This window comes from Mirounga angustirostris, unplaced genomic scaffold (genome assembly GCF_029215605.1).
Source record: "Mirounga angustirostris isolate CCGP_5_RB_7025 unplaced genomic scaffold, mMirAng1.0.hap1 SCAF_14, whole genome shotgun sequence".
Taxonomy (NCBI): Eukaryota; Metazoa; Chordata; class Mammalia; order Carnivora; family Phocidae; genus Mirounga; species Mirounga angustirostris.
In genome coordinates, this window is record NW_026991722.1 from 35,222,584 (window position 1) to 35,242,886 (window position 20,303).

The window sequence follows — 20,303 nt, forward strand, 5'->3', positions numbered from 1 at the left end:
CAGTTAGGCTCTCTCCCGACAGAGAGAGAAGCTTTAGCACAACCACCCCCTAACTCTGGGGGAGAGCAGTGTAACAGACCTACAGTTCCCACGTGTGAAAACCGTTCTGCTCTGCGAAGATGTGCCCGTGGGCGTCAGGCGGAGAGGTCAGTGGGGTGGCGGACCTGCCAGGGGGATGAGAGCAGCAGGTAGAAGGACGCCCCATGCGGCTCTCTGACTAAGGGCCACCCGAAATCTCTCCTGTTGTGGCAGATGGACTTGCACAGAGCTCGGTCCTCTTTCTCTGGCCTGACTCACTGATTCCACCTGAGCTCACACACACCCACTCTTGAGTACACTTACTGCGTGTACACACATCTTTGATGGCTCACGGCTGCCAGAGCAAGCGTGAGCAAACGTGAGCAAAAGCAGGAAGGAGTCAAGAGAAAGAGGAGAGAGACCAATGGAGGCAGTGCCTAGGACAGAGGTAAAAAGACAGAGTCACCACATGGGGAGGGTGAGGGAGGGGTTGAGGACAGGCCCAATGTACCATGGACAATTAGCCAAGAAGACAGCTACTGCTTCCCTGGGGGTCTGTACACCTGTCACTTATATATCCAGAGGCCATTTGGGGACAAGCACCCTAAATGAGACATGCTTGCAGGATGGCCTGGGAACCTCGCCAAACTTATTTTGCAGTATCTAAGTCCATTTTACAGGAGAAAGGGCCTCTAAAGTCAAATAAATTCCAGGAAATACTAGGCAAACAAAGCTGTAAATGTTTATTTACTGGAGAACTTGGGGTGGGAGGTGGGGTGTTTATTTGTTAATGTGCCTTGAACTATCCCAGAGGGGCATAGTGGCAAGCCTACTTGACCACAGAAGCCCCTTTCTCAGGAATACCGATTAGGGCCAGTTTAAGAAATGCTGATGTACAATGTAGTCCCTATAAGGAGATGCATTCAAAGTTCCCAAAGGGTGACTTCTAAACTAACTTTCAGACCCTTACCCCTCCCCAGCTGGGAGCTGCTTGTTTCAGAAAGTGACTGGGAGCCATAGATGGTTCCATATCTCATTCTGGGATGTTGGGAGGAGTGACCTTGTGAAAAGCTCTTCTGCAGTGCCTAGTCCACAGAGAAGGCTCTCAACTAACTTTTACTAATAGTGTTAATTTGTACTACTATTGTTATTATAGATACCATGAGGGGTTCATAGGGGATGCATCAGTTGGTGCGCGCTTAGAATCCAGGGCAAGAGCACCTGCTCCCAGGGCTTGGAATTTTAAATAAAAGGGAGGTGCCCACAACCCCTGGGCGCGAAGTGGTGGGTTCCTGCGAGTCCGACTGGATTTAGGCAAGTGTCTGCCAGGAGCCTGGCTGGGGGCAGCCTCGCCAAGGACCGGGAGGGGGGCGGAGGGCCGCGAGGACTGTCAGCCCCTGCCTTCCCCCGCGGCCAGGCGGCCCTCGCGAGGGGGGCGGCTGGAAACGGCGGTGGAGAGGTTTTCTCCGGGGTGCCCCCCTCCCTCCCCCTCGCACTCCTCTCTCTCCCCAGGCCGGCACCCTGTGCCCTCCCGCTGCCAGGCCCCCTCCTGTCAGGGAGGACAGTGTCCAATAAACTCCTCCACCCGCAGGTGTGTCCGCCCTCCCACCGAAGGAGAGGGCTGAGGTGCCGGGGCCGGCCGGGGTGGGGGGCGAGGGCGCCCAGGAGAGTGGCGCCTCCCCAAGCCGCGGTGGAGCTGGGGAGGCCCGGCCCGGAGGCGCGGGTCTGCGAGGCCTGGAGCCCCGGACACGCCCACCCCGGGAGGGGCCGCGCGCTCGCGGGCTGTGGGGGGCGTGAGGCCGGGCCGGGGCGGGGCCCCGGGGGGGGAGGAGCCTCGAGGCCCCCCTCCTGCCCGAGGTGCGGCGGGAGCGCAGGGAGGGGCCGCCGCCAGCCCCGCCCCGCCCCGCCCTCGGGCCCCGCCCTTCTCCCCACCCACCCCTCCCCGCCGGGGCGGCCCCGTGGAAACGCAGGCCCTCGTCCCTCGTGTCTCGCCAGGCTTCGTGAGCTTCGACAACCCGGCCAGCGCGCAGACCGCCATCCAGGCCATGAACGGCTTCCAGATCGGCATGAAGAGGCTCAAGGTGCAGCTGAAGCGGCCCAAAGACGCCAATCGCCCATACTGAGCGCCGGCGGGAGCGTCCCCCGGGGGAGACCAGGACTCGCACAGGTAACCGGGGGCGGCCGGGGCGCGGGGACGGGGGGTTGGGGAAGGGACACCGTTCGGACCCGCCGCCTCTTCTGGCCTTCCTGAGCTGGACCCTCGCTTGCCTTGGACCCGCTGCGCCCAGCTCGACCTGCTCCTCAGCCGGTGCCTGGGGGCAGGCCTAGAGCTGTGGTCATCCGGCAGAAATGGGCGTGGCCATCCCCCTGTTGCAGAGCCAAGAGAAGCAGGAGTGAGGGAACCGTTCTGAGCAGGTGGGGCGAGCCCTGGACCGTGCATCCAGGAGGTCTACACTGGCGATCCTGTTTGCCAGAAAACCCTGGGGTGAGCCTGTGGCAAGCTCAGGGCTGGGAGAGTTTGGGAGGGGGAGCTGTCCACGTCTCCTGGGGCCTTCTCCTAGACTCCCTGGCTCTCCCCTTCCCATCTCTCCTGCCTTGAGGGCTGGTGGTCTTTAGACACTTGACCCCCTCACCCCTCCAATTCTCCGTAGCTCAGTCAGTCTGGGGCAGAAGTTGAGGAGGGTGATGGCCTAGCACTGGAACCACTTTGCCCTGCCCGCTTTACCACGTGATGAGTGGGCAGTCGTCAGCCCTTCCTGCTCAGTCTGGGTCCTGCCTGGAGGCTGGAGACATAGTTGGCTACTCCTCTTCCAGGCCACTTGTTCCCCTGGGTGAAGCAGCTTCCTGGGAAAGGGGGAGGGGGTTGGGGGAGATGTGTCAGGCCCTCCTTCAGCCTGGTATCCCACATTGCTGGGCGCTCCTGTAGGCCCAGCTCACCCACAGGCCAGAGGCAGGTCTCCCAGCCCTCTGCCCCTCCACTCCCATCAGCAGTACTGTGCACCAGGTACTGTTAGGTACTTGGGACTCAGCACCGAATAAGACTGACAAGAACCCTTGTCCTTCGAAGGGGAGACAGACAATAAACAAGCACATATGACCAAAGAGTAAATTATATAATGTGTCAGAATTGTTGATTACAGTTAAATCAGGTAGTTACAGTAGGCCTTGTTGAGTAGGTGACCTTCAAGCAAAGACGTGAAGGTGAGGCCGGGGGCCATGCCGGCATCTGGAGGAGCGAGTCTTTCAGCCAGTGCAAAGGCTCCAAAGAGAGGGCAGGGTGGTGTGTTGGAGAAGAGCAGAACAAAGTGGCTGGAGGAGAGCAAGCATGGGAGCATGGCGGGAGAGGGGGTCCCAGAGGTGAGGAGGACCACCTCCAGCAGGACCTGCAGGCCATTGTATAGACTACGGGAGTGGGTGCTGGGGAGCTGTTGGAGAGCAGTGAGTAGAAGAGTGGTGTGACCCGTTGCATGTCAGCACAATGACTGGTTGCTGCGTTGATAGACTGTGGCAGCCCAAGCAGAAGGCTAGTGCGTGGACCACTCCATCTGGGGCACAGCAGTCAGTGTGGTAGGATGGAGTTGCGTTCTTGGTGTTTGGGGAAGGCAGAGCCAGGATGCGTTTATAATGAATCGGAGGCGGGTGTGACAGAGGAGTCAAGGATGAGCCCCGACTTTTGGCCCGAGTGATTGGAAGAGCAGAGTTGCCGTGACCCGAGATGAAGAGGCGTTGGTGGAAAGCCCATGAGTTAGCCACTCACGTGGAGGTTCAGAGTCTGGAGTTGGGGAGGGAGATCTCCAGTTTCCCAGTCTCAAATCCCACCACTACCAGCAGAACACCCTCCATCCGCCCAGGAGCAGCAACACTCACCTCTGTCAAAGAGGGTGCTTGAGTCTCTACTTTCTGCAAGGCTGGAAAAGCAAAAGCCGCCTCTCTTGCCTGCTGAGTCCCCACCCCTGCCCATCTCTGGCTCATGTGAAGATGCGTACACCCATGTTCATTCAGAGTGTGGCCCCTTCCCAGGCCGGGCCCTGGGCTTGGTGCTGGCCTGCAGAGATGAGAGGGTCACCATCCTGCCCGCACGAGCTTCTGGCTCAGCAAGTACAGACAGCAGGACGCAGCCTGCAAGGGGGTGCACTTCCATAGGAGTGGGGGGGTCGGTCAGTGAGAGCAACCCTTTCTGGACAGAGAGCCCTTTTTCATAAACTTAGCTCTGCCATGAAGGCATGACCTCTTGGGCTACCATTTCTACATTAATGAAACCAAGGTATTGGAGTCATCAGAGGATTTGTAAGGAGGGGGCATGCTCCAGGGCCATGCCCTGAGATTCCGAGGGGCCCCTGTGGGTATGTTTTATGTCTCCCGTGAAAGCAGCTTGTCTTAGCCTCCTAGACCTATGGGCAACTAAAACCCAAGCAAGGATAGAACCTGTAGGTCAGAGAAATTCCCAGAGGAAGGGTAAGTGAGGCAGATTTGCTGTTTGGGACAGAAGGTAAGAAGTGGCTCACACGGTGGAAGCAGCTGACACTCATAGTTGTCGTGAGGGCTTGAGAGGCATGGTTTAGAAAGCAGAGGGCTGGGCGCCTGGGTGGCTCAGTTGGTTAAGCGCCTGCCTTCGGCTCAGGTCATGATTCTGGAGTCCCTGGATCGAGTCCCGCATCGGGCTCCCTGCTCGGCGGGGAGTCTGCTTCTCCCTCTGACCCTCCCGACCCTCCCCCCTCTCATGTGCTCTCTCTCTCTCAAATAAATAAATAAAAAATCTTAAAAAAAAAAAAAAAAGAAAGAAAGAAAGCAGAGGGCTTCTTCCCCCAGGGAAAACCAGGACCAGACAGCCGAGAACCCAAACTTCACGTGGTGCTTACCGTACACGAGGCACAGTTCTTACAGTTTACAAGTCTAAGGTGTAACTGTATCACTCTGACTACTCTGTCTTGATTCCCATTTTAAAGATGGAGCACAAAAGATTAAGTTACTTGCCTATCAGCTACTGAGTGGTAGAGCCATGATTTGAAGCTAGAGCCTTGTTCCAGAGGCTGTGCTCCTAAGTGCCTTTAAGTAAGGAGAATGATCACCACCCCCTGCTCCCCGTTATCCTCACCCCACCCCTCCCACTCCAGAGTCTTGTCCTGAATCTCTGAGGGGGCATGTCATGACATTTCACTTCTCTGGGCTCCTCCCTTCTAAGCAGTCTTCTAAAAAACTATGACATAACATAACTCCTACAAATAAAGTTGACCTTTAATCCATTTAGACAGCGTTTTAACAAAAGGTGATTTCAGGCTTTCCAACTTAAGCCTGTTAGAGGCTGTAACAGAAGGAGATGCTGAGACAAGGCAGAGGCGTGGGGACTGCAGAGACAAGCGGAGGAAACAACATGCAAAAACAGCTAAAAACCCCCGATTTTACAGGCCCATAAAGGGTGTTCGCAAATGATGAGTCCTAGATGCTCAGAGGGACAGGGCTAGCCTGAGCAGACAGGGTGGAGGGACAAGCCATAGCTGGGAGCAAAGGGGTGAGGGGGTGGAGGGATCCCAGGGCCCAGCTGGCCACCCGAAGTCACCGTGGGTCCAGAGCCAGGTTAGAACCGAAGTGTGGCAGATCTAGGGGAGGAGGGGGCCCCAGCTGGGCAGCTGTGGGGAGTGTGGTTGGGTGCTGGTTCCATAATGTGCAGCCTGGGTGGAGTCAGGTTGGCTCCCCAAATCCTGATGTCTCCTGAGGGTATGACCCCCCACCCGCTCCTGGTTTCCCTGATGCCCCTGCCCCTCTGGTTGCTTGGGCTCATTGCCTTGTACTAAGGTGGGGGTTTCTCTAAGAAATCTTCACCAGGAAACTAAGAGGGAGGAGGCAAAGGTAAGAAGACTGGGCAAAAGTGTGGCCAAGTCCACAGACAGCGAGCAGAATAGCCAAGTCCGTTGTCCTGCCACAGAAATCAGCAGCACATGCTGGGCCCCAAGCTGAGGGCAGGTTCTGTGGTTGGAGGACACTGAGCAGCGTGTCTGACTTCAGTGGGGGTCCTCTCTCTTCTGGGTCCTGGGTTGTGGCTCTGAGTGTGCTTTTGCATGGTGTCTGCTCCGAGCTGTGCAGGTATGGGTGCTTTGGGCCTCACCTGCTCGGGGCTGGGCGGTGGCTTTGGGGCGGGGCCTTCTCTGGCTGGAGCCCAGCTGTGTTTAGAACCTGGCATCTGATTTGGCTCAGCTGACCATAATTTCCTCTCCCAGGTCGTGAGTTGGAGCTTCCCAGGCCTGATTCAAGCTCCCCTTGCTGGTCAGTGACCCTGCTGCCACCTCTTGGGCTGTGCTTTGTGAGGATCTTTGAGAGGGTGGCAAGAAGGGGTCATCCCTGCAGGCAAGGGTCCGCCTGTTCCCTAATGAAGAGAGTAGTCAGCTAGCCAGCTGTGCACATGCAGAGCCTTGGGGAGGCTCCCGAGGGGTTGAATGAGTGTGACAGCATGTTTGTGTGTCGGGCCAAGCATGTGTGTGTGTGAGGGGCAAGAGTGGGTACGAGAAGTTCCCCATGCTGGGCTTTGAGGAGGTGCTGCGTGATGGTCAGCTTGGATCTTCAGGACCCAGAACAGCGCAGGCGCCGAAGGGCGGCTAGAGGCAAACTGGGGGCCGGCTTAGGAGCAAGTCCAGTGGGGAGGAATGGGCACCCATGAGGTGCTCAGGGTGGGGGAATGGAGGGGGTCCCCAGGAGCCCCTTAGTTGCAGTTGCCATAGAAGAGCAAAAAGCCCAGCTCGGATGGGCCGGCAGGCAGGGGTCTGTGAAGGAAAAGCTGTTCTGTGAAGGCAGAGCCGGAGGCTGGGTATGCGCTTAAAATAGAGTCACCCCTCAGCGACTTGGTAGCTTACCCACAGTGACATTTCAGATGCCAGGCTCCCCTTCCACACTCCCTGAAGAAAGACACAAAGCTGAGAGTGGAAGTCTGCTCTTTGTAGAAGCCTGGTGGATTGAAACCCCTGCAGATAAGCCAGGTGCAGAGGCTTCAGGGAGCGGGGGCTGGGGAGCAAGCTCAGGGGTAACCATGAGGAGGGGGTAGGGCTGGGAACCTCCGAATTCCTGGGTTTGGGGCAGAGGACCGTGACGTGGTAAGGAGGGCAGAAGATAACTCAAAGTGGAAGACTGTGATGATACCTGACAGAGAAGGGGACTCAGCCCCAGCCACCTAGGGCTCCACCCATAAAGAAGGCAGGTAAGGGCCTGTGAGATGGGTCAGTCTAGAAAGATGTACCTGCAGGGGTGTAGCGAACGGAGGAGGACAAGGTGGAGGAGGGGAGGTCAGCAGACCAGAAGTGACAGCAGCAGAGACTGGAGACCAGGGCCATAGCACTCCCCTCCCTGGTGGAGGGCACCCCAAAGTCTTCCTTCTTGGCCCTTCCATGGGTCAGCGCTGTGGAGCCTTCTAAAGGCTTCATGTGCCCGAAAGTAGCATCACTTTGGCCACATGGGCCACCTTGGGAGCATAGCGAAGGGTATGAGGTGATCATGAAATGAAATCAGCAATGCCAAGGCGTGTTCATAGAATTCCAGTAACACTGATGTGATTTACTCTCAGTCTCCAAACTGAACGTGTTCGTTTTCTGAAGGTTCTAAGAAAAGAGGGTTGGGGCAGAGCAGAAGAGGAGAGGACCGTAACGTCACACAGTGGGTGCTCTTGCCGAGGAGACCCTCTTCTCTGGGGAGGGTGGCCAAGGCTGGACCACAGGGGCGGAAGGACCGAGTTGCTGTTGGTGTGGACTCTACTGTGGCAGCACAGGGCCCCGTGAATGGACCCCTCGGATACAGGTCACCTTAGCCAGCCTCTGATCGACCCCGCCGTTCAGGGTGACCCTGACAGGCTCCCTCTGCTGGTCCACAGGCTGATGCCACAGAAGGCGGGGGGGAGTGAGGAGAGCGTGCCCCCCCGCCCCCCGCCCCGGGGGAGAGAGAACCGAGGGTGATACGAATCAGAGAGCGTCCTCCCTGATCTGCTTGCTGGCCACGGTGGTTCGAGGGGCTGTTTTATTTTTCCTAGCCCTCTTGCCAAACTGCGCACTCCCCTCTTCCTCCTCCCAACGCATGATGGATGCCCTTAGTGGCCCTGTGTGAGGTTCTGCTACTGTTCACAGTACCACGTGTCTGCATAAACAACCGTGTGTGCGTATGTGTGTGCGTGTGTGTGTGTGTGTTGATGTGCCCACGTCGTTTGTCTGCCGGCTTCCTCCATCCTTTGAGTTCTTTTCAGTTCTCTTATGATTTGACTGCTGTTCTCTCATCAGAGCTTTTAGATTGATGCTGTGGTCTGGTGCTGTATAAATATTTTTCCTTTTGATTTTGTTTTAACTTTTCCTTGCCCTTCTTCACCCTCCACCCGACTGTCCCTGCCCTCCCACACTCCCCGACCCCACCCAACCTGCCCCTGCCTCTTCCCTCCCCCTTGCCCACACTCTCTTGTCCTCTCTTTCTTTCTCTCTCTCTCTCTCTACATATATAAATATATATAAAAATCTTTTCTTCTTTTGTCATTCAATCAAATTCCAACAACCCAACCAGGGCCAGTCAAATCCACCACAGTCTCGCGCTGAGCTAGGAATAAAGTTCACGTAATCACATGAGAGTGGAGAAAACAGTCCCCCATCCGTAAGTTCAAATCAACTCAAAGTTCACAGTGTGACATGATGGCGTCATGTAACAAGGCTAAGAATCGGTTGCATGACAATTGCCGTCAAGTTTCGTGGAGGTGCTGTGATTGGAGCGTTTTTCTTGGATGTTGTATCAGTTGATGATTGGCCAGTCATGATCACACGTGCATTTTCTTGACTTTTGTGCTGCCACAATCTTTTTTGCTGTGCTCATTTTTGTTTTGTTCTTGGTGCTTGCAGTGGTTTTACTTTCTGTTGTTTGGTTTTTCTTGTTAAGCGTTTTTTATGCTTCTCTAGATGTCACATAGAGAAAAAAACAAAACAAAAGAACAAAAAAATATAGTAAAAATAAAGATGAATTCCTGAATTATCAAACATGGGATCATTTAACTGTGCAAACCATTATTTTTTTTTCTTAAAAATAAGGAAAACAGCTTAAAAAATATCTATGCGTGGTTGATTTACTTGCACTTGAAAATATTGTGATTTTATTTTTTTCTAGAAATTTGGGGGCCTTTTTCAATTGACACTTTTCCTAGGTCTGGTCTTTTTCCAGTTAGGCTATTTTAAATCTCACTTCAAAAGGAAAAACAAAAACCAAAACCAAAAACAAAATCTCTACTGTAACAGAATGATTAAAAAAAAAAAAATTCTAAACCAAAAAAAAAACTATAGAGTACAAAGCCAGAGGCCTCTGAGAGAGAGCCTGGTAACAATTGTAAGGTTTGTATTGTAACCACCTCTGCTAAATTAAATGTGGGGAGGGGAGGCGGGGGAACTGGGGGTGGGGGGGGCTTTTTGGTTGGTTTGGAAAAAACAGTACTGACAAAAGCAAAATGCACCTTTTTGTTTACAACTGAAAAAGGGTCCTTGACAAGTGTTTTTTAATTTTATTATTATTTTATTTGGTGTTGTAATTGTTTAGACTGCTGTGTACGGTTTGCTGTTTGTTGAATCAACAGTGTGAAAAACCTGCCAGCATGGATTGATATACGCATGACGTTGTCCCCTCAACTGGGGGCTTTGCGGTTCTAACTTTCTTGATGTAACCAGTCACCCCCATGTATAAGTGGAAGCTGCTTGCTATAATGGAGATGAGTCTCATTTGTTAATTCACAATGATTAAGCATTCTCCTTCTGATTCTAGTCAGATCATGATTTTTTTTCTTAAAAGCAAAACAAAACACCAAAAAAAAAAAAAAGTCACCATTCAAAACAAAATCGAGAACTGAGTTAATTTATCTGAGCTTGATGATGAAATCTGTTCTAACTTTGTTTAGGTTCTCCCACCCGCTCCCTTGAAGTTCCGAATTTCCTCTAAATTCCCTGGCATGTATGAGAAAAATATTATGTGTGTGTGTGTGTGTATGTGTGTATCTATGCATATACATACACACATATCCATGTATATCCACATATGTGCAGGTGAATATATTCTACACATATATCCAGATATACATATATATACATAGCCTCGCAAATAGTTACTGACCTTGGGAAAGAAGCGGTTGGCTGGGAACTGGGCAAGGGTTCAGCGAAATTCATGTCACGGATGTCTTGCTTCTTTTCCTCAAGCAGGGGAGGAGGGGGCTGGGCTGCTAGATTTTTTGCTGTCTTGTTTGCTAGGCTTCTGTATACATATTGTATCTGGGCTAGATCCCTCAGACATTGGTTTAATTGTGAATTCATATCCCACAGTCCCAAATTCTTCCCTTAGATCTAGCCCCCCCATTCCAGAACTCTAAAGGAACCCAAATCGAGACCCCTCTCCCAACAACAAAACCTCAGCTACAACCATCACCACTAGACCTCCAGTGATTTCTTACTCTGAACAGAAGAGTCGATTTCTTTTTTATGTATCATGATCATGACTAATTCTCATACTGGTCTCTCCCCTCCCTCCCGCCATCCCCCAGAGCTCCCACCCTAACCCCTGAGGCAGGGTCCTTTTGGTGTTTGGATGCATTTTGTGTTTCCTCTCTTGGCTTAATCAGCCCTGATTTTCTTCATTTTAGGGCAGGATGCTGAACGGGCTACATTAAAAAACAAACCTCTCTCTCTATATATTTATAAATGAGAACTGTTGGATGACACCTTTGACATATCAGCCAGTATCAATCAAGCTGAAGACTCCAGACACTCTCTGTGACTGTAACATTTCTTCAAGGAAAGTATAGCGTCTGTGGAGTTCAGAGGGCACGTGTTTGGGGGAAAATATATATGACACAAAGAAGAAGATGAAGAAAAATGAGAAAAAAAAAAACACAAAAAAGGCAACTTTAAAACAAAATAACTTGAGACCAGATGGGGAGGCTGAAGGGCTGGGAAGTGGGAAGAGACGCTGCTCACCGATCCCCGGGGCTTTTCCAGCCCATGGGCGCCTGAGGCAGGCTGGGGCAAGCGGTGTGGTGGGGCCTGGTCCCCAGGGGGCGGCTGGGAGGCCGCCACTGAGCATCTCTATCTGTCATTCCTTTAGCTATTTAGGGACCAAAGGACCAAACTTTTTATTGCAGCTGTGTAGCTCTATGTCAAATAGAGGGGGATGGAGGAGAATCTCCTTCCTGCCTCGTGGCTGTTCTTGAAACAGCTTAGAGCGATTCTATGAAAAATGTAATAAAAAAATTTAAAAAAAAACAAAAAAAGCAAAAAAAAAAAAGGAAAAATAATGCTTCAATGCTTTTAAAACAGCAAGATAATAGTTCTTTGATACTTTGAGAGGCGCTTTGATTACCCTCATTCAAGTCTATGACACTTTCCTATGGTTTTCTGTATTATATGTCTGGATGGAGCTGTTAAGATGAACAAATTGGTGGATATTTGGGGAAAGCAACAAAAATATTAAAACTCATTAACTGTGAAGTGTGAGAAAACAAGGAGGGGAAAAAAGGGACTTACAAGGCAAGATAATTGTTGTGAAAAGTCTGTAAATGCTTCTAACTCTTCCCCCTCTTAAAATCATAATAGTTGTACAGAATTTTAAAAAGGAGACGTTTAAAATACCTATATAATAGAAGAAAAATTAGAGGAAAGCAAAAAATAAAAAAAAAAATAAAAAAGGAAAAAAAAAACCTATAGAAGTTAGCGTTACTGCTAAAATCCCAGATGTTGTAGGACTGTACTTTTGTAGAGTTTAGACTGAGCATCGATCCCTTCTCCCCGCGAGTGCTGTCGGACGCCGCCGTGCACCCCGAGGGCCAGGCCGGACTCGCCCAGACCTGCGGGCTCCCGGCCGCTCACCGCGCCGGTGGGGGCCGCGCCGTCGCTGGAAGGCCCGCCGCCAGCCCTCGCCTGCTTCGCTCGGGAGCTGCGCGCGCTCGCCCGCTCTCCGCAAGCCCTCGACACCTGCCGCTTCACTCGCCTTCCATGCTTGCTCCAGAGACTTTCCGGGCAAGGGAGACCTGGGAAATTCATCTTAAAACAACTAAACAACACACACACACACAAAAACCTTAAACAAGAGAGAGAAAATAAACAATCTTTGAAGAATTTCTGAAACTGTTTACAAGGAATTTTGAAAAACAGGGATGTTTAAATGATGCCGGCTCTGTTTTTCTGTAAATAAATTTGCATATTTTGTAGGACTTTTAATTGTAATGATAGAGAAAAAAAACAAGGAAAACTATTTAATGAAAGCACGATATTTATCTTTGGTAAATGACTTTAGAGCAGTTAAAAAGACATTGCTTAAAAAAACTCAGAATCAGAAAAAAACACTGAATTATTTAAGAACACATATATTTTAAAGTATAACATATTTATTATAATTTATTTGCACCGTTGGGAAGACTTGCTTTGGCATTCTGCCTTGATACCCTCCTCCCATTGATGTCCAGGTCATCTGGAGGCCAGGGGGCTCTCGGACCTACCATCCCCCCCCTTTTTTATTTTGCTTTAGAAGAACAATTGTCTGGTTCCTCTTAGGCCTCCTGCCTTTCCTTTCTTTCTGTCTATTTCATTGGTTAATTATTATTTTTTAAATTTTCTTTTTCTTTCTCTTGGCTCCTCCTTTTAGGATGTCCAGATGTTGTAAAAAAAAAAAACAAAAAAAACAGCCGCAGTTCAGTACAACTGCTCTTTTCACACTCAACTCCCTAAAACTCCTTGTAACCTTCTGTAACTATTGGATGACGCTTTCTCCAGCTTAGCCCTAAATAAAGCACAGTTTAAAAAAAAACCTTCAGTGGTCTGTGCTTCTCGGAATCCGGCCAGCCGGCCCACTGGCCATAGCTTGGTCCTTCCCTCCATGGAGTCCGTGTGCTACCTGGGTGCTCGTTTGGAACCTAAGCTGCAGGGAGTGCTTTCTGGGAGGTGATGGGGGCAATAAAAGGAGGTCCCGAGCCACACTGTGAAACGTCTTGTGGTGTGTCTCTGAAAGTCTCCATTGCAAACCCATTCTTCTGGTTCCTGGGCAGGGATGGCCATAGTGCCCAGATGCAACAGAAAGTCCCCCTTTCCTCCCCGACAGGAGGAAACTGAGGCCACCTGTCCTGAGTTGGGGTGGGGGTGAAGCACTGCGAGGCGTTTGGGAAGGAGGCAGCAGAGGCAGGGACCGCAGTCAAGGAAGGACGAGGACACAACCCAAAACTTGCCACCAAGCATTTTCTCTTGGTCCTGCACCTTGCACTGCATTGACAGTTTACATGGCTAGAGAACCCTGTTCTGGAGGATGCCCTCAGAGTCAGGGTTCTGGGGGCAGGGGGTAAAGAGGGAGGAGCTTCCTGACATGCTCCCTCCCACCTCTCTCTCAGGACATAAAGAGATATCCAAAGCCTGAAAGCCAGGGGGAGGGGTTGAGAAGGAAAGTGTGTTGTGTGTTGGGGTGGGGGGGGGGTGTTTCAAAGGAGGAAGGATGGAACCAGGACTTGGGGGTGAAGAGGTGGCAAGGAGGGAGCAGGTCCTTCTGAGGTGAAAGCTTGGACAGAAGCAGATCAGCCAAGAGCCTTCATCAGCCCCTGCCCTGGGACAGACCTTCTTCTCTAGCCTGTCTCATTCCCTTCAGGCAGAGCTCACCAAGGGCCTCCATCTCTTTCCACGTGAAGGGGCAGGCAAGCTTCTGGGTTTCAGGAACCTGGTCAGGGAGAAGACAGGAGTGCTGGGAGATGGGGTCCTTGTTGGTCTGTCTGTGCCCTCCTGTGGGAGAGTGGGGAATGACTTCAGCCCTCAGATGTCTCCCCTGAAGCAGGGTGATAAAGAGCAGAGGTCAGAGCCCCAGCTCCAGAGTAATGCCTGGACCCCATGTTCCATCCTCTCTTTCTACTTCCGTTCCCAAGGCCAAGGGCCATGTCCTTATTTCTCGCACTAGCCTGTGAAATGTTAGCCCTAATGCATTAGGAAATGGGGCAGGCCTTCACCCTTGACTTAACTGTGAGGATGATTCCACGATGAGACCCCCAAGGTCCCCTAAACGAACCCCACTTCCCCAGCCCACGAGGCTGAGAGCCCAGGTGAGAGCCTGCTCTGCCCATTCTGGGGAGCTTGTGTGGAGCGGGCCTTCTTGAAAGAATTCACTGCAAGGGACATGAGGTCACATCAGGTGTTATGCTCCCCTGTGAGGAACGGGTAGGTGTTTTCTAAGGAATTCTCTGGGTTTTGTGCCTCAGACTATTCAAAACCATGGTTTCTGTTGGACATTCGCAGCCAAAAGCCAGAGGATGACAGCCTTCACACCCCTTCCCCCTTCCACTCTCAGACCCCAGGGAGCCTCACTGGCCTCCCCTCCCCACTGCGTATCCTTCTCTCTGCCACGGCTCTCCCTGACCTCCACTGCCGAGGCTCAGGGACTGTGGGGCCCCCCAGAGCCGCCCCCTGGGAGCTGGGCCATGAAGTGGGTTGGCCAATTTTGTCCTGTTCCAGGTCTGGCTGACTGAGAGGAGAGATGAAAACATGGGGTCCAGATGTGAATATGCCAGTTCTAGAAAATAAGCCCTCTACTTAAAAACCACACCCCCAGTGACTAATGAATGCATAGCATATTTAAGAGAGAATACAATTTATTCACCTCCAGGGGAAAGTCACAGATTCTTTGAAAACTATCAGGTCACTTTGCACAGGGAGCTCAGGGAACACAGCTCATCCATCATCCCCTGGCTCAGAACCCCTGATTTGCAGTGTTATTTAAGAAAAGCCAAGACACAATTCTCATTAATTTCTGCCTATATTCTATGGCTTATATTCCTTTGCTAGCCTTCTACCTGCCATTTTTGATTTCTTTGGCGCTCCTCCATTTAAAGGATTTTTTGCTTATCATACTTTTTTTATTTCAAGCATGATGAAGAGTAGACATACTTGCATGACGAACATCCATGTACCACCTAGCTTTTTTTTCTTTTCTAAGATTTATTTATTTTGAGAGTATGCACATACACACACCAACGTGAAGTGGGGAGAGCCAGCAGGAGAGGATCTCGAGCAGACTCGCCGCTGAGCTCTGAGCCAGCCGCAGGCTTGATCTCAGGACCCTGACATCATGACCTGAGCCTAAACCAAGAGTCAGATGCTTCACTGACTGAGGCCCCCCGGAGAACCCCCACCTAGCTTCAGTTCATGTATTATTTTGAAGCAAGTCCTCGATATCAAGTCATTTCATTGATAGGTATCTCGGTTTGCCTCAACGTTTTTAATGCCGCATTGAAGTCTAGAGGCTAGCTGTGGCCTGGGGGGCAGCTGGCGTCACCCTTGATGCTGGGGGGCAGCTGGTGGCCTCCCCCAGCTGTACCCACGGGCCAGTGCGGGCTCCTGGTTAGACCCCAGGGATCCTTCCAGCCCCCGATCCCAGTGACTTTCAAAGGCCTTCAGCTCTCCATCCCCTTTGTACTCACTTTTCTCTCCCTTCTCCCTTTCTTTCTGTGTGATGCTAATATGAAAAGAATATGTTTAGTGAGAACGTTTAGTGAATAGCTCCCAACTCCTTCTGGGTTTTTATAAAGATCTGACATTTGTCCTGTCCTTAGCCGGATCCCACAAACTCACTCGCAGGGTGTGAGATGCAGACGCCCCAGAGCTTCCGCACGCACATGGGTGCTTCCAGGCCCTCCGTCCGCCTGCCTCCCAAGCCCTGCTGCTGGTGGACTGGGCAAAGCGACAGCTCCCTCTGGCATGAGGTCTGCTGGGCCAGCATTGAAATTACACCAAGTTGAACCCACATGAGCATTCCCCACATGGGTAAGGTGGTTAAGGGACAGCTGGGCAGTGAGCTCAGGGACCCAGCCCTGCCCAATGTGACATATCAGACTTGGCTGTGAAGACCATTTGTCTGTCTTGCAAAATGGAATCCACCCTCAAATAAAACATCTTAGCCACCACCAATACCCGCCTTTGGTAGACTCCTCACTCCTGTCAGTTGGACTTTCAGTCACTGTGGATTCACCGCCTGCATGTATGAATGAGGGAAGGAAGGACTGAGGACATGTTCCAAAGTGGTGGGTGTTCTGAAAATGCTCATTTGGAGTAAGTGTGTAGCCTACACTCCCTTTCCCTTCAGATGAGTATTTGCAAGTACAGGCTTTTTACTTGAGAGTTCTCTTTCTCTGCCCCTCCGTCTGCTTCTCTAAGTTGCCCTCCCTTCTCCCTGAGGGTCCTCCCTTTGGTTCCCTGCCCTCTCCCCCATCCCCTTGGTGTCTGGTCTTCGGGCCAGCCCCAGGACCCCAGGCCCCTCCTATCACCCCAACTCCTCTTCCCTCATGCTAGCCTAGCTCCTCATCCCTTCGGGGAGCTCTGAACGTCCCCCTCTGGGCTTGTACCCTTTGTGGGGGTCTCACCAGGATCTGCCCAGACCAAGAGGGGGCTCAGAGACTTGTGTATCAGAGTGAAGAAAGCAGAGGCTTTGAGACTGACTGATGCAAACCCCAGTTCTTTCAAATATCTTCTGTGTCACTTGGAAAAAGTTACCTAACCTCTCTGAACCCCAGCCTCCTCTCTAAAATGGGGATAATAAGACCACCACCCCAAGAGTTGTGAGGAGTCCATGAGACACAGCCACGCGCAGCTACCCCACCCCAAAGATTCTGAGCCGTGCATTCTTTGATGGTGTAGTATAGATACCTAGAATGAATGCTTCAGGCTTTGATCCCCTTCTTCCCTTTCCTTTGTTCCATCCCACTGACAATTCACATCCCGACTGAAGCAAGTTTGAACTTGACATCAGACCACTGTAAGCCACTTTCTCACAGTCCAGCCAGCCCTGCGACACTCCCAGAGAACTCCTGTCATGTTGAGGTGCACACCCCTCTGTCTCTTGCAGCTCACACTCTTTCCCAGGGACCCCAATTAGCTGCTGCCCCTGTGCCCCTTCCTCTCTTTGCCCTTTCTCCCAAGAGCATTCCCGGCTCCGCTGCGGCTCTTACAGTCTACAGCCAATCCTCCTCTGGGGTCATATGGCCTCAGGCTGCATCTTCATTTGGTCTTTGCATTTTAAAAATGTTACTTGTTTTTTTTTTTTAAAGGTAACATATTTAAAACTCAAAATGTATGAAGAAGTCTACAGTGAAAGTCTTCCTTCCCACCCTTTCTGGCCAATGTTATCAGTTGTCCCTACTACCCCGTTTAAATGTGTACCTGCGGGGTGCATTGGCGTAAAAACTCAGGGGGGAGACCCAGAGCCGGGCAGTGACGGGCCCAGGCTCCAATAGCTGGCCTGTGGGACTCCCAACAGATAAGCCCAGGCCTGGGGACGCTCAGGACCCCGCTGGCTGGGTAGAGGAATCAGTGCCCTTGGCTCACGCTCTTATCCTTCGGGGAGCCATGGGTGTAGCTACCACTTAGGGGTGCTTGCTCTGAGCCAGACCCTGTGCTGAGCTGCTTAATTATAATCTCACCTAATTCTCTGAGGTGGGTGTTTTTGTCCCGGTCTTACGAATGAGGAAACAGGCTCCAAGAGGTGCAATCCCTTGCCCAGATGACCCAGAGTCAGGGCCCAACCCCAGGGCTGCCTGCAGAGTGGTGGGGGCTTTTCATCTCCGCATCCCACCTCCCCGGGCTGTGAACCCTCCGCATAGCAGCTTCCTCCAGCACTGTGTCCTGCCTCCTTGCTCCCCACTTCTCACGGGTTTCTCAACTATCCAGTCTCACCTTTAGGAAACATCTAGGTCGACTCTGGTGCCAGGAAAGGTCCTTTCCTCCTCTCCTTCGTCAGCGGGGCTGGAGCTGGGCTTCTTAGACATGAGTGAGTGACACGTACTAAGCATGCTGCTAAGGAGTCCAAAATTCTCCCTGCCTAGTAGCACTTGCTGGCCGTGGGGACCGAGGGGGAGCATGGAGGGAAGCAGAAAAACCCAAAGACCCAGTTAGCTTTTATTCTTCCAAGGAGGGGAAGTTCAGTGGAAATAAATGGAATATTTATTAACAGTTTAAGCAGCCACCTGGGGTTCAAAACCTTTTGAGCTCGTGTCAGCTCTCGTTCCCCAATACACTGAACTCTGGAGAAAACTATAAGCAAATTCTCAAGGTCAATGCAAACTGGTTCTCCATCACTCAGAAATCAAGGGGAAAATTTAACCATTTCTGAGGGCCCCACACTCCACTAATTGAGGGAGGATTCCTCTTGTCTCCAGAGTCTCCACGTGAATTGTCTTTGCCATTTGCCCTCCCTCTCTCCTTACTTCCGCCTGGGGCCCAGCTCTAGGGGCTGTGGGCCCTGGGGTGGCAGGAAATCCGTGGACCCATGTGCTGCCAACTTTGTCTCCCATCTCCTCTTCCTCCTGGGGTCCAAAGAGGGGCTTCAGTTGTGGTTTGTTTTCACCCTGCACGGGTGGGCCATGGTTGCCATGGGAACCAACGTGAGGGCAGCCAGGTGGACCCAATATACCTGCCCCGCTACACGCCAGTGCCGCTCAGGGCCTCAGATCCCACTGTTGGGCCTTTTCCTTGGGTTAGACTTGGGCCTCCATTAGTCCTACTCTTTAAATGAAAATCATCTTGGAATGGGGCTGCATCTCTTCCCCAAATCCCAGCACTGTGCTAAGGATTCTGGGTGACATAATAATGACAGCCACCTTCTAGGACAATGCCAAGTGTGTTATGGGTATTCCCTCTAAACCCGGAAGTTATCTGCAGGGTGCTATCACCTTACTTTACCGATGAACAATCAGAGGCTTGGGAAAGGTAAGTGACTTGCCCAAAATCACACTGCAAGAAAGTAATGGAGCCCAGATTTGAAATCAGCTGCTCTCCTTCCCCCCATGAGGCTCCTTGGCAAGCAAAGACAGCTGCGGGACAGCATGGTGCAGGGGTCAGGGGAGCCCAGTCTAGGGGGACACTGGGGCTGAGTGTTAGAAGGCGAGCAAGGGATCAATAGACCCCAAGGGAGGGGCCCATGGAGGAACAAAGGACCCCAGCCTTCTGAAGTGCCAAGATGTCTAGGTAGGTGGAGAATATGCTGGGGGAAGACACTGGGCCTTGTTTAAAAACAATCCACCTACTGATGACCCAGACACTGTCCTGCCTACTTCACTGATACCATCCCAGTTACCTTCCCCACAATGCTGGACCCCGTTTTACAGATGAGCTTACGCGGTGTGCTTTAAGTCACATGGTAGGGCAGAGCTGGGGTTTGAGCCCAGGTCCCCTGCTGGCAGATTCTGTGCTTGTCATCACTCTCACTTTGGAAGGGACCACCTGGTCAAGGCCCTGGCATGATGACTCCTCACTCGGAAGCCTCTTCACTGACGGTATTCCCAAGCCTCACACAAAGACACACAAGCTAACTGCGGGACGGAAGATTGTCCTGGAAAGGCTCAGACCTCTGCCTCTGCCAGTTTTCCCCTTTGCAAAGTGAGCAGGTGCCCTGGGTCTCAAGGATTTGGCCCAGCTCTCTGCTAAGTGCTGGGAAGGGCCACAGAGAAAAGAGAGGGCAGAGGAGGGAGACCATGAATGCCCTCAGCCTAGCTCTTGAGATAAGAGCCACCTGAATGAGAGAACACAGCCGTGTTTTCTCCACCACTTGATTCTGCTCTCAACTCTGGGCAGAAGCTGAAGCAAGTCTTGACACTTGCTGTCTTGCCCTGAGTGCTGGGCAACTTTAGGAGGCCTCTGGGTTTGAGGGATCCCCTTTAATCAAGAACTACTTGAGAGTATTTTGTGCTGGCACATAGTAGGTGCTCCACAATGTTTGCTGAATGGACGAGAAGAGGTGTGGCATGGGGGGGGTGCCTCCCGTGGGCCCCATACCTGGCACACTCTCAACAAGGCTTCTCTGCCTCCCCTTGCCCCAACTCTGCATGAGGATTAGAAGAAAGCCTGGTGGTTCCGGTCTTCTCATTACCTGGGAAGCTGGTGGGATAGGCCTTTGTGAAAAGGTCTCAGTGGGGCCCTCAAAGATGGCTTATGGACACAGATTTTCCTGTCATTCCAGATTTCCGGCCATTCACATTCTCTCTGCCCTTTGGTTCAGGGTCCATTGCCCCAGGGGGCTCTAGCTTGAGCTGAGCAGCTGTTAGCTGAGCACCTGTTTTCTGACCTCCCATTGACCTCAGCGTGGAGACCACTTCACTGGGCCCTCTTTCCACACTGTTCTGTGCTTCTGTATGTGGCTCCCTCCCTAGCGGAAGTCCCTAAGGAAAAGAAATGAGTTGTCTCCTTTTCCAATCTCTTGCCTAGCACTGGGCTGGTCCAAGAGGGTAGTCAGAACCCAGCAGAAGAATAAGGATTTAAATGGAATGTGCTGAATCATCAGAG

The 20,303-nt window shown here is 51.8% G+C and overlaps 1 protein-coding gene across 14 annotated transcripts in view; it reads left to right on the top strand.

Moving 5' to 3' along the window:
* Positions 1-12,789, top strand: part of CELF4 (CUGBP Elav-like family member 4) — a 293,550-nt gene extending 280,761 nt beyond the window's left edge. For 9 of the 14 annotated variants that reach the window (XM_064577723.1, XM_064577724.1, XM_064577725.1 and 6 more), the window contains 3 exons: positions 1,531-1,609; positions 2,014-2,185; positions 10,649-12,789. In XM_064577723.1, the coding sequence (XP_064433793.1) occupies positions 1,531-1,609; positions 2,014-2,185; positions 10,649-10,675 (278 nt within the window). In that variant the 3' untranslated portion in view covers positions 10,676-12,789. Of the gene's footprint in view, positions 1-1,530; positions 1,610-2,013; positions 2,186-8,544; positions 8,599-10,648 lie in introns of those variants that run through there. The other 5 variants (XM_064577721.1, XM_064577722.1, XM_064577726.1 and 2 more) reach the window with 2 other exon arrangements.
* Positions 12,790-20,303: the final 7,514 nt, after the last annotated feature.